The 13,819-nt window shown below is 38.4% G+C and overlaps 1 protein-coding gene across 1 annotated transcript; it reads left to right on the top strand.

Annotated features, from left to right (window-relative positions):
• The first annotated feature begins 652 nt into the window (after positions 1–652).
• LOC120130008 (cell division protein ZipA-like) lies at positions 653–1,693 on the top strand. Its single transcript, XM_039147370.1, has 4 exons — positions 653–672; positions 733–798; positions 1,006–1,118; positions 1,389–1,693. The coding sequence occupies exons 1-4, from the start codon at positions 653–655 to the stop codon at positions 1,691–1,693; spliced, it is 504 nt and encodes a 167-aa protein (XP_039003301.1).
• Positions 1,694–13,819: the final 12,126 nt, after the last annotated feature.

Genomic DNA, 13,819 nt, shown 5'->3' with positions numbered 1-13,819 from the left:
TTTTACATTATTTCTGTTTTCTTTATTGTAGGCATACAAAGTACATGTGGCAACATGGGGTGAGAACTTACGCATGAAAGGAATCGTATTGTCTCCACTTTACATCCAATCAAATATTGAGCATTCAATGGAAAATCTTTTCCCCTCTTGTTTTGACTAAATTGCCCCGAAGAAACCACCCATTACTTTTCCAGAAAAAACTAACTTCCATCCTATCTTCCTCATCGTGCACCACTTTCTCACCTTCAAAAAGAAAAAAAATTCCCTTAAAAAATTTCCCCCCATCACCGCCACGAAAAACACTGCACCAACGAGTATCATGGCCAGATCGAAGAAAAACCCAGCCCCAACACCAAACTTTAAGCGTTTCCAGACAACAGGATTCAAGAACCTCTAAAAACGATAAGTATATTTGGAGGATGACTTTTTTTTTCCATCAGAAACCGAAGAACCATTCAGACCATAAGTAATGAATGTGGTTCGAAAAAACAACTGGGAGAAATTTGTTAGCCATCCTAAAACCGTAGCACCGACGATGGTCAGAGAGTTTTACGATCATCTAGAAGACCCATCCTAATACACCGTTTATGTCAGAAGGAAACTCTTTCAATTTTCCCCTTCAGCACTCAACAACTATTTCAAGTTGGGGAAAATGGAGGATCAACATAAGAGGTTTATGGCTGAAGCAGACCAAGAGACTTACAGTTGAGTACTCGAAGACCTTTGTTTCAGGTGGGCTAAGTTCAAGGAAAATGTGCAACAAGGAAACGGGTCGATCGCCGAGCCCTTAAACCGGTGGTAAAGTTGTGGAATCACTTTCTCAAGGGTAAACTAATGCCAACCTCATATAACACGACCGTGCTAGTAAAAAGACTTATGCTATTACATTCGATAATCTACGGGAGAGCAATCAATGTTGGAGAACTCATCTTCCAGCAAATCCATGAATGCGCCAAAAGAAACCAGGTAATCTCTTATTTCCTAACTGATAACTGCTCTGTGCAGGAAAAAGAAGGTCCCCAAGGAACCATTTGAGGATTTCATCAAATCCAAGGAGGGAATTACCAAGAAGAAAGTGCCAGAGTTAATGAACTTTGATGATAATTCCCCGCATGAAAGTCTAGAGAGATGAACAAAATCTGTTGTCGCGACAAGAATGACAGCAGTGGTTACCTACACACGAGAAACTCATGAGAAGATCGAGCATTTAGAGAATCACATAGAGATCTTCTTTGGGTACGTCAAGGCATGAGATGCAAAACTCAACGCCTTTTTCAAGGAGTTGCTCCCGATCATAAATGAAAACCTGCCACCCTTCCCCGATGTTATCCTGAAATACACTGCTGGAAACAGCACATTCAACGCCTCGACATAAAATGTTCCCCCAGGTCAAGGCAACACAGATGAATTCCTCAGCTCCTCCTCATTCTATATTTCTGAAAGCACTCAGGAGATTTCACCCGACTTCTTTGCCGATGAAGATTTCACTCCATCCCCGACTCATCCTGAGCAAACACCAGTACAGTCCCCTGTCCGTCAAGAAACGCCAGTTCCTAAAACAACTCAAATCCAAACTCCAGTTCCTGCACAACCCACTCTAGCTGAAGACCAACAAACACCAGCACGAGCTTTGAGCACCAAGAGAAGCATCAAGCGAATGGCGGGCCGTGTCCTTCAGCCACCCCCTCGATGATTGTAGCATTAGATTCAGGATCAGAGAGTCCCCTCCTCCAAAACGACGCAAAATGCGTACGTCTAGTCAAGCCACACTACCACAGTAAGATCGCATTTTAATTTTTTTTCCTTTTAGCATTTCTATTTAGATACATGTAGTTTAGTTTTCATTCATTGAGGAAAATGCATCCCTCAAGTTTGGGGAGGTATTGTAACACACTTTGATAAAAAACAATTGATGATAGTTGGTTAAAAATTTTGGTTGTCATGAAATAAACATGTTAAGCCTATTGTTTGGAATGAATTAGGGATGCCCACTGATGAATGCGTAATTTGATTGCCTAGACCAGAATTATCTTTAATACTGTCGAAAGAATATAACCAACCCTATGTCTGATTCTTTGAAAATATATAAACACAATTGTAGGTTGTCTCTGTTTAAAGTAATTAGTAAAACTTTTAGGAAAGAACTCTCTGCCTGCTGAGACATCAAAAAATTTTAAGGTTAAGGTCGAACTACCTAGTATTTAAAACTTGAAAAATAAAAGGGACACTCCTCTATGTAATGGCATAATTAGGAAACTCCATAAAAAACAAAGAGTTGTCGAAGCGTATGAGTGAATGAAAGTAGTCACATAATGACTCTACTTGACTAGCTTGGGGGTGGAAGGTATGCTCCCTTTTAACTAGAGTGTGGGAGGGTAGGTGTGATGAAATGACTCCAAAAAAAATGTTGATAAATAACTAGGAGTGGAAACTAAGTCTGACAAATAATTTGATGCCTTGACAGACCAGAAGCACTTACTTGAAGTTTTCTAAATACCTTAATGCATAGGCTGATTACAATCACACATACACAATAGTAAGGGATCCTAACTAAATAAGGTACTTGACTGATTTGACAGTTGAACATGTTGAGACCAAACTTTTGCTGACGTCTGAAATTTCAAAACACATGATTTGCCTAATACTGCTTTGCCATGACAATTTTAATTTTTTTTAGCTAATGTCCATTGCTTGAGGACAAGCAATAACTTAAGTTTAGGGGTGTGATAACTCCATAAAAAGACTTTATTTCTAGTCTTTTTACTTAAGTTATTGCTCGTCTAAACAAAGTATGCACAACATATTAGTAGCATTTAGGTTATATTTATTTATAGTGGATAAGTTTTGTTTCGGCAAGATTTATTTGGTTTGACTGATGCTGCTGGGGATAAAGGGTATGTGTGGATTGTGTATGTGCAGGAAATTTACTTAGGAAGAATATTTCAGTCGCGACAACGTAATTTGTAAGGGCCAATGGAATAGAGAAGTTAAAGAAAGTGATGAGCAAATTTATCTCGCCAAGGCAAGGTTTATCTTGAAAGTCTGAAGTAGATATGATGAAATCGCCTATGTCACATGCCAGCTGTATGAATTCCCTCACGTGCAAGCAAGCCCTCAAGATTCTGACAACAGCCAACCATATTTCCTTTTTCAGCCTGGACAAGACAATAACGGGTATCTAGGGAATCTTCACTTATGCGAAACCCTATGAGAATTCCATTTATAAATACCCAGCCACATCCGCCAACGAAGGAGGCAAGGAAGTTAGGAGAGATTTAACTTGAAGTGTGAGCAAGCAACTGTAGTGCTCCCCCATCGTTTACCAACCGACCGTCCTTTGTGTCCTCCATAGCCAAACTGTAATAGAGTGACTGTCAGGCTTCGAGAGAGGCTGACCTCCATGGCAGGTGCGGTGTTGATCAGAATTGTCACGACTGAGCCCCCGGTTTTGGGAGTCATTCTTCCTTTGTTCTTAATTTCTTTACTTATTTGGGGTTGTATTAAAATGATGATACTTTGGTTGACTTGTTGATAACACCATGAATTGTCTTACATGGTGTTAATCTTTGTTTTGCCTAAACAATTATTTTCTTCTTTATGAATGATGAATTATGATTTTGCTCATGATTGTTTTGTTCATTGTTTTATTATTTTTTCTTGACATTGTAAGAGCTTCTAGAGATTACCTTGGGTCCAGGTGAAACACGTCTTGGCAATGTAAGAGCGTCGAGAGATTGTCGTTTGTCTAGATATTGATTCTTAGATTCGAGAGAATTAAGATAAATCTATGTGAACAATGGAATGGATCCGGGATGGTGATGTTCTAACTTGTCTACCTTAGAGATAAGGCGGGTTTCAATCATCTAAAAGGGATAGACACTAGAGTAGGATAGACAACGATTATAGTTTCCGCTGAGAGGTATTGCTACAACAACAGTCTGACAAACCAAGGGTTGTAGTTAACGCTAAGTAGTATTGCTATAACAACCGTCTAAGAATACTTAGTAATCCTGTCGGGTAGCTTAAGCATGTTATAATAAATCCATTCTAGACTTAGAATAATTGCTTGACATAACAAAAGATTAGAATGAGTTCTTTGTGATAAGTCTAAATATGTGAGGTTGTTTTGAATATATTTGAATCAATGTTTGTCTTTACTTTATTTTAATTCGATGATTTTGCATATTTATTTTGTCTCGACCAAACTTTTCTACAATTATACTTTATAATATTTCCTTGTTTTGCTTTATTACTAATAGTTTTCTAATTTGACAAGATTGTAGGAATTAGCTTGTGACAACTAGTTTTGGTTGTGGTGAAGCTTAAAAATATTTGACCAATCCCTGAGGAGACGATAACCCACTTATCCTATATTACTTGATTCGATTGTGTATACTTGCACAGAATTGCTTGACTTAGCATATACATTTACAAGCGTTCAGTCAACATTGATCTTCGGAGTATTCTTAGGCTCGATAGCTTGCATGATCAGCTCCGATGATCCCGTTCTGGTCGTGCTAAAAAGTCTGATAAAGAAATTTGTAGCCACATCAAAAATTTCACCAAGATTTTCTTTCCATTCTCCATGATTATTTAGAATTCCATGCAGCCAATTTTTTTCCTACGCACGTTAGTGTGAGCGATGAAAAACTTTAAATTTCGATCGCCATGCTTCTATCGATCCGGGATTTTTGGAGCCACATGATTTCTTATATATCCAATAGCTCTTTTAGCTCGGATCAAGCATTCACAAGATTTTCCATGTTAGGAGCAGAAATGGGAGCAGTTGATAATTGGAAATTTTTCCTGGAGTTGAACTTTCCTTACCTTTTTCTCCACCTTTATACGCTTCTGCCGTGAGTCAAGTTTAGTACCCAAAATTTTTATTTTATCAATCGTTGACCCCTATTGATTGTGCCATATTGATTGAAAATCTGCTTACAATTATCTTCCCACGCCCAACAATTCTCGAAATGAAAGCTTTTGGCCCGTCGATTTAAATAGTTTGTTTCCATCGTCCCTAGAAAACTTAGAACCATCCCTGCGTGATCATATTCGCTGGTAAGGATTGTAGACACAATCACGTTTGGAAACGTAGTTAACCAATCTCTCGAAGCCACGAAACGGTCAAGACGTTCCCGGATATGGTTGTGGGCCTGATTGTCAAAGAACCAGGTAAACCATCCGCAGTGGGGTCGAATATCATGCAGGTCGTTCCTTTCAAGAGCCTCTCTGAACAGTTGAAGTTCTCCCTTGGATTTCCTTCTTCCCTATTTTTTAGTCGTGGGAGATAATCTCGTTAAAATCACCCCGAAGAAGCCATGGAAGCCGAGCCTTGTGCTTGATCCTGTCGAGTAGAGCCCAACTCTCCCACCTTTCTCTTCTGTCACTTGCACCATAGAACCCTGTGTACCTAAACTTCTCCTCATTCTTCTCTACAATGACATCTATATGCATATTTGAGTACTCTAACATATCAACAATGATATCCTCTTTCCATTGCAACATGAGACCAATGCATTTTCTATCAGTTTCCACAACCATATTACTCAACATATTAATCCTACGTTGTATAACTTTGGCTTTATTTTTTTATATCCTCATCTCACTAAGAAAGACTACATCGGGAACATGCGACGTAACAAGCCGTATGAGTTCTTGAATGTTGAGGGGTTCCCTAACCCCCGACAGTTCCAGGCGAAGAAGATCATGGCTCTTGGTAGGGTTGTTCCCCAGCCTCTGTCGTTACAAAAATAAGGTCTGTAGGTGGTTTCAGGTCCTTGGTACGTGTCTCTTCATCCCGCTGATCAGAGAGAGGACGTTTTATAGCGATCAGGTTAATCACTTCGAGTTTTCCTTGGGGGAGCATTTCACCACCTTCCCTCTCCCTCCAGAAGACTCCTCTTGTTAGATTTTCAGGTCTTGTCTTGTTTCCAGAGTAGTGATGGTTTTTTCCATTAGCACACTATCATTTGGTTTAGTGATTTTACTCCCGCAGTCCTTGTTCTCGATGGCCGATGTCTCCTTCCCCATCCCCAGCTTGTTTGAAACTCTTGAGGCTTCTCCTTCCTCTTGAGTGATGAGAACAATTTCTTGGTTTTGCTTACCTTCTTCAACTCTTCTATTTATTGCTGGTGTAACTCTTAACCATTCATCATAGTTTGTTTTTGAGTTTTTCGTTGTCCATGTGGAAGTGCATCGGTCCTTTCCATGAACTATAATGTCGCAGGTTGCGCAGAAATTTAGGAGCCTTTCGTATTTGATCATCCCAACTCTATGCTTTCCATCCAACCTTTTGCCTAGGTTAATGGAGTGTCTAAAGGGAAGCTTACTGTCCAGCTCCACCCTTAATCTGAAATAGACCCCCAAGTTTCCATTTTTTCCCGACGATCTACTGCCAAGGTCTTTCCTATATCATATTCCCCAGTCTCTCATCAGCTTGTTTGTTCATCCACCCCAAGGGTACCCCATACACACGAAGCCAGATAGTAATGGACCAGGGACCGAAAGTTGTACTCATCCAAGATCAAGTTTTCATCATAATCTTGCAAAGCTAGTCAATCATTATCGAAGGACCAATGGGCTCTTTTAATGATCTGTTTATCAACTTCAGTTTTAAATTTGAAAATGAACATATCGTTATGTAACATCCTACCGTCCAGCAACTTTGAAACTCCCCACACAGGTTTAAATACCCTAATGACCACATCCCCCTCCGTTAGTTTAGAGGAGAAATTTTTTGCTACTGTCTATTTTCCCTTTTTAGCGTCGGCTTCAAGCTCCTTCATGTCGTGATTTTCCAAAGGCTTAGCTTCATATTCCGTAAAGTGGAGATTGTTATGATATCAACTAAACTGTAGTTGAGAAGGAAAACGAATGAAGAATAAAGAATAACTCCTCATTCATTTTATTAATCACAGTAGCTTACCTTTACACTTAACAATGGGTGCTTATATACTAAGCTGAATAACAAAAAAAACTAACTCAATTGCCAGCTTAGCACGCAATACAAGTGAATCCACGTAAGCAAATTCATAACAGAATCTTAACTGCTCCTTAACAAACTCATGCATACAATCGTTCAGCGACAAACTCATGCATACAATCGTTCAGCGGGTAACAGCAACATAGCAATGTTGCAATGCATTCCATACTCCAACATTCACCCTACTCTATAACTCTTGAGAATTCATAACCAATCATAACACATTTGCATTCATCAACATTCACCCTACTCAACAAAGCTTCAACACTTCAATTTGCATTCATCAACATTCATCCTGCTCAACAATCATGCAACGCTTCAAGCTGCATTCATCAACATCCTCACCATGGTTTTAGTACACAACACAGGAATCACAGACTTATCTTTGAGTTGAACAATTAGTAACCTTATCCTATGCTTTAGAAACAAAGGAGCAGAGAGTGGTTTTGTGAAAATGTCAGCAACTTGCTCAACTGCTGGAACTTCATGAACCTGTAGTGTTCCAGTAGCAACCATTTCTCAAACAAAGAACAAGTCCAGTTCCACATGCTTAAACTTAGAATGAAGAACTGGATTGGCACATACATCAACAACACTTGAATTGTCACACCATAGGGTAGGCGTACCATGCACCACAACATGCAACTCAGAAAGTAAAGACAAAAGCCATCGTATATCAGCTACAGCATATGCAACACTTCGATATTCAGCCTCAGCTGTAGATCTAGCCACCATGCTTACGAGAGCTCCATGAGACCAAGTTGCTAGAAAATAGATACAATAACCAGACGTTGAACGCTTATCATCTACATTCGATCCCCATTTAGCATCAACAAATCCAGTCAGCGTTAATTTGGAGGAGGGTGAAAACCGTAAACCAAAGTCTATAGTACCCTGCAGATAGCATAGAATTCGCTTTACTGCCTGAAAATGAGACTCAAGTGGCGCTTATATAAATTAACATACTCGATTAACTGTAAATGCAACATTAGGACGAGTAATTACAACATACTGTAATGCACCAACACTACTTCTATAATAAGTTGTATCTTCAAAGCTGGATTCACCCTTACTCGACAGCTTACAACTTGACACCATTAGTGTAGGAAGACTCCTAGCCCCAACAAAACCATTGCGTTGTAGCAAGTCATTAATATACTTTTGCTGACTCAACACAATATCACCTGAGTCATAACATACTTCAACACCCAAAAAATAGTTCAAGGTTCCAAGGTCCTTCAAGGAAAATTGCTCATTCAATTTGTCAATGACTAGCTGCACTTCATCAGTTTTATTCCCAGTGAGTATTATGTCATCAACATACACTAACAAATACATAACACTGGTGGTTGTCTTGTAAACATAAAGAGATAAATCGGATTTGGCTAAAGCAAATCCCTCAGACTCCAAGTACATACAGAGTCATTCAAACCAAGCTCGAGGAGCTTGTTTAAGTCCATAAATGGCTTTATGAAGCTTACAATAGTGTTCCCATCGCCTAGCTCATAACCTGGTGGCTGAATCATATACACTTCTTCAGTAAGAATTCCATTCAAGAAAGCATTATTAATATATATTTGTCATAATGTCCAACCATTAGTCAAATCAAGGGAAAGTATAACACGAACTGTAGAGGGTTTAACTACTGGACTGAAAACCTCATGGAAGTCCACTCCTTGTTGTTGAAGAAAGCCCTTTGATACAAGGCGATCTTTATAATGAGCCACAGAACCATCATCATTTCGTTTTACTTTAAATAACCACTTGAATGCAACAACTCTCCTATTCACAGGAAGAGAAACGAGAGACCATGTTTTGTTCTGAACTAATGCATCATATTCGGCCTGAGCAGCAGCCTTCCAATGAGGTTACATGAAAGCCTCTTTTATATTGTGAGGCTCTCTAATATCACATGCAACTTGAAATATTTTCGGTTTCCAAATACCACTTTTACTTCTGGTAACCATAGGATGAGCATTAGTAGTTGTGTCAGGAGGAACATGAGTAGTATCTAGGGAAACACCTGACTCAGGTACGATTTCATGTGAACATGACTCACTATCAGTTATAGATAATTCAACAACATCATCAACTAGCTGATTCGTACTGATATTAGTCATATCTGGACTAGCAACAACATTCGACCCATCAATATCTGGACTAGAGGAAACATCCTGCCCATCGACACCACAAGTATCGTGAATTGAATTTGCATGTGCATCATTATTACAACTCCTCTCAACTGAAGATTGATGTTCTCATGGAACAAAAATCACTGGCAAGACTCCATTCGAAACATGATGAGGAGTATTGTGTTTCTCAGTCACCTTGCAAACACTGTAGGGAAACACTGCCTCATCAAAAACTACATACCTAGAGACAAAAATTCTACCATTTTCATCAAAGCATTTATAACCTTTGTGAGAAGAGCAGTATCAAAGAAACACACATTACCGAGATCGAAACTCCAGCTTATGCCTATTAAAAGGTCTCAAGAATGGAAAACAAGCACAACCAAACACTCGTTGGTCCGAATAGTCAGGTGATGCACAATATAGTTTCTCAAAATGTGACTTACCACCAAGAACATCAGTTGGTAGGCGATTAATCAAATAAATAGCTGTTATAAATGCATGACTCCATAATTTCAAAGGCAAATGAGCTTGAACTAACAAAGTTATCCCTATTTCAACCACATGCCTATGTTTCCTCTCAACTTTTCCATTATGTTCTGAGGTGTTCGGACATGAAATTCGATGCTGAATTCCATGATCACGAAACCATGTATAGAGAGCCTGATACTCACTTCCACCATCACTTTACACAGCCTTGATTGTTTCACCAAACTGAACTTCTACCATTTTGTAAAAATGGATAAAACACTGCCCCACCTTAGATTTACACTTAAGCAAATAAAGGCAAGTATGTCTACTAAACAAATCAATGAAATATATACATAATAGACATAGCCATCAAATGAAGTGAAAGGAGCTGGTCCCCATACATCCGAGAAAATTAATTAAAAAGGAGATGTGTATTCAGTCATCGAATTACAAAATGGAAGCTTATGTGCTTTGCCTTGCAAACAAGCAGTACAAATTTGAGATAAGCTACTTGCATCAGAAGACACATTACAAGATTTCATAACTGCCTTCACAATTTTAACAGAAGCATGACCTAATATTTTATGCCACAGATCCAAAAGAGCTTGTGATCTTGACACATTATTAACAAGGTAGCTAGACTCCTTTTCAACAGCAGGATGTAACTGGTACAAACCTTCATCCGTGAGCTTCCCTCGTAACAGAATGGTCTGAGTCAGAGCATCCTTCACAAAACATTCGAATGGATGAAATTTGAGAAATACATTATTATCACGTGTAAACTGAGAAACTGATAATAGTTTTTTCTTAATATCATGAACATGCAGCATGTTTTTCAGGATCAATGGCTTGAAACTAGTCTGCAAGCAGCCTTGACCAATGTGAGTTATAGAAACACCCTTATCATTACCCATTAGAAGTGTGTTATTACTTGTATAGGTAGTTCCTGAATCAAACACTGAGAGATCGTTCGAAACGTGATGGGTGGCACCCGTGTCTGGATACCACAGTGCACCAACAGTTGTAGACTGAGATGTCACACTCGAAGAAGCAGCACCAGGCAATGCTGAAGCAAACGCTGCCGCTGGCACGGTTAGATTAGATGAACTAAATCGAGTATCCATAGGCATGGATCCAAACGATGAGTAAGGAAAACCATGATATAAAACGGAGTTGATAGTCCTGGAACTCCAGAATACAACGAGGATGGACAAACCACACCAGCTGGATAAGGTGATGCCATAAGATGTGTGTAAGCATGCATTCTAGGAGCAGGCGATGGAGATAAATGACTGCCAGCATTTGAATTTGAGGATTTCTTCCAAGCATCACTGTGCATAGCCTCAGTTGAAACACCAGTGAAGTCCCTATCAAATCGATGATAGCATTTTTGAACTGTGTGACCAAACTTACCACAGAACTGGCTAGGCCTGTAAATGAACTGAACGTTCAGCGAACCGTGCGGCGGGAAGTTCGTTTATGTGCGTTTATTTATTAAATGAACGAACATGAACAAGATTTTGTGTTCGTTTAATTAAATGAATGAACATGAACATAGGTCTTGTTCGTTCATTTACGTTCGTGAACGTTCGGTTATGTTCGTTTATGTTCGTTCGGTTATGTTCGTTTATGTTCGTTCATTTATGTTCTTTTATGTTCATTCATTTATGTTTAACTCAATCTTCTTAAATCAATTTTGGTGACCAATTTGTAAGTATCTAAAAAATATTAATTAATCTGATATTTTGATGACCAACTCCATAATTAACCCAATTTTATTTGGAGATTAAATCCAATATGTTAACCCGTGAGGCACCTCGCACCTATATTCATTTTCCCCCTTTTTTCCCCAAACCCTAGTGTTCACTGGAGAGTGGAGACAATCGCTGAAAGCTTCAAAACAAGTTATATTATAGCGCAATCTGAATTTTTACAGTATGTTTTCATCTCTTTCTCTGTTTTATTTGGCTTAATAGTTGATATATAAAGTTATTGCGGGTATCTTCACATGTAAAACTCAAGAAAACATCATACTTCTTTCTTGAAGTAGATGGGAAGATAAAGGTAACAATCGGAAGTATATGAGCATCAGTAAAAGGAAAAATATATAGAATTTACCATAAAACAAAACAAAGGTTTCTATGCAATTTCTTAAAAAGAGTGTAATAGCGGAAGTAATGGGTTTTCCAGGAAGAACCCATTAATAAGTAGAAAATACACTTTGACAATGAACTTTTGTTTTCATAGTTCTTGTGTGACCTTTAGTTGTGGAGTAGACTTTAGGTACGTTAAAATTTTCAATGGTGGTTTAGCAATAATATCAGTTACGATATATAGAATCGAAGGGATTTCGGATCTATGTTATTGCCTTGTAGTCCAATTTGTACCGTTCGAAATCTTCATGCTGTTAAATTTTCTACTCTGCCAACGGAAAGGACCATTATGAACAAACCTCACTAAAGTCTGACATTGATGTCACAAAACTTTTAGCCGGCGAATTTATTAGAATAACGTAGTAGAAAATGATTGTTCATATGTAATCATGGACCACTAAGATAAATGTTATATCGTTAAATTAAAGTCGTATGAATCATTTAATATCTTTAAAAGATCGATCGAAATATTTGATATCTTCAAACATTTCATCACTGCTAATAAGTTGTTACGCTATTTATCAAAGTAGATTTGGTTGATTTGCATTGTCGACTATTTTTCATGAAAGAACAATGGAAGGTAAGGTCTCCAACGTTTATGTTCGTGTTCATTTATGTTCGTGTTCTTTTATGTTTGTTTATTTATTAAATGAACGAACATGAACAAGTTATATTCCTTAATAAATGAACATGAACAAAAAAATTTGTTTGTTTATGTTCGTGTTCGTTTATGTTCGTTTATTTATTAAATGAACGAACATGAACATACCTCTGTTCGTGTGCATTCGGTTCGTTTACAGGCCTACAACTGGCATTGAGGCTGATTTGAACCATTAATTCCTCGACTACGCCCACGATAGTTATTGTCTTGCTTCCCACTAATTTGAGAAGACTGCTTCTCAGACATCTCTTCACTAACTGGAACATCACGAGCACGAGAATCATTCGAACGAACTACCATATTTGCTGAGGGACCATCACTAAGAAAAGTCTTCTACCGAGCTTCTCAATCAAGAAGCATTTCAGTAAGGACATCTAATGATAAAGTATCACGAGACGCAATCGCAATAATAGATTCAAACTCCATGGACAATCCATCAAGCACAACACTTACCTGCTCCTGCTCAGTAACAACACATCCAACCGCATTCAACATATCACATATAGACTTTACCTTTGCCAAGTACTCACTTACAGTCAATCATGCTTTCCTTTGAGAGTGCAAAGTATGTCTAAGTGCAGAAATCTTAGCACTAGATCTAGCTCCAAACAACCGTGCTATTGCATTACAAATAGCAAGGGGAGACATTAAACCTGTAAGGTGAGGTAAGACATCCATGCTAACAGTTGTCAATAACCAAGACGCAAGTAATTTATCTTGTTGTCTATACATAACAAAGGATGGATTCTCCTCAACCTGACTAGACTCGTTTGTAACCCATTCATCTGGAACAACACTATCAGTTGTAACATATTTCATCAAACCATAACCATAAAGAATAAGAGCTACCTAATGCTTCCATAGCAAATACGTATTTTCAGCAAGTTTGACCGTGTCATGCTTGGGAATATGCTGAACACAGGAGGGAGGAAGGGGAGGAATTCCCAGAAACCGGGAACAACTGCACCACTCAACAGGAATGTACCACTCCAGGCAGGCAACAAAATACCAGGAAAAGGTAACTGATACCATATTATGAAATCAACTAAACTGTAGTTGAGAAGGAAAACGAAAGAAGAATAAATAATAACTCCTCATTCATTTTATTAATCGCAGTAGCTTGCCTTTACACTTAACAATGGGTGCTTATATACTAAACTGAATAACAAGAATAACTAACTCAATTGCCAACTTAGCACGCAATACAAATAAATCCACGTAAGCAAATTCATAACAGAATCTTAACAGCTCCTTAACAAACTCATGCATACAATCGTTCAGCAGGTAACAACAACATAGCAATGCTGCAATGCATTCCATACTCCAATATTCACCCTACTCAATAACTCTTGAGAATTCATAACCAATCATAACACATTTGCATTCATAACCAATCATAACACATTTGCATTCATCA

Source organism: Hibiscus syriacus, unplaced genomic scaffold (assembly GCF_006381635.1).
Source record: "Hibiscus syriacus cultivar Baekdansim isolate YM2019G1 unplaced genomic scaffold, ASM638163v2 tig00110505_pilon, whole genome shotgun sequence".
In the NCBI taxonomy this organism is placed as follows: Eukaryota; Viridiplantae; Streptophyta; class Magnoliopsida; order Malvales; family Malvaceae; genus Hibiscus; species Hibiscus syriacus.
The sequence above is the reverse complement of the archived record's forward strand: the minus strand, read 5'-3'. Positions and strand labels throughout refer to the sequence as shown.

What these genes read in the sequence shown, in the direction of transcription:
- LOC120130008 (XM_039147370.1), top strand. Translation starts at nt 653, where the DNA reads ATGGAGGATCAACATAAGAG. An exon ending in ATGGAGGATCAACATAAGAG is followed by an intron (nt 673 to 732) that starts GTTTATGGCTGA and finishes CCTTTGTTTCAG; the next exon opens with GTGGGCTAAGTTCAAGGAAA. An exon ending in TGATAATTCCCCGCATGAAA is followed by an intron (nt 1,119 to 1,388) that starts GTCTAGAGAGAT and finishes ATGTTCCCCCAG; the next exon opens with GTCAAGGCAACACAGATGAA.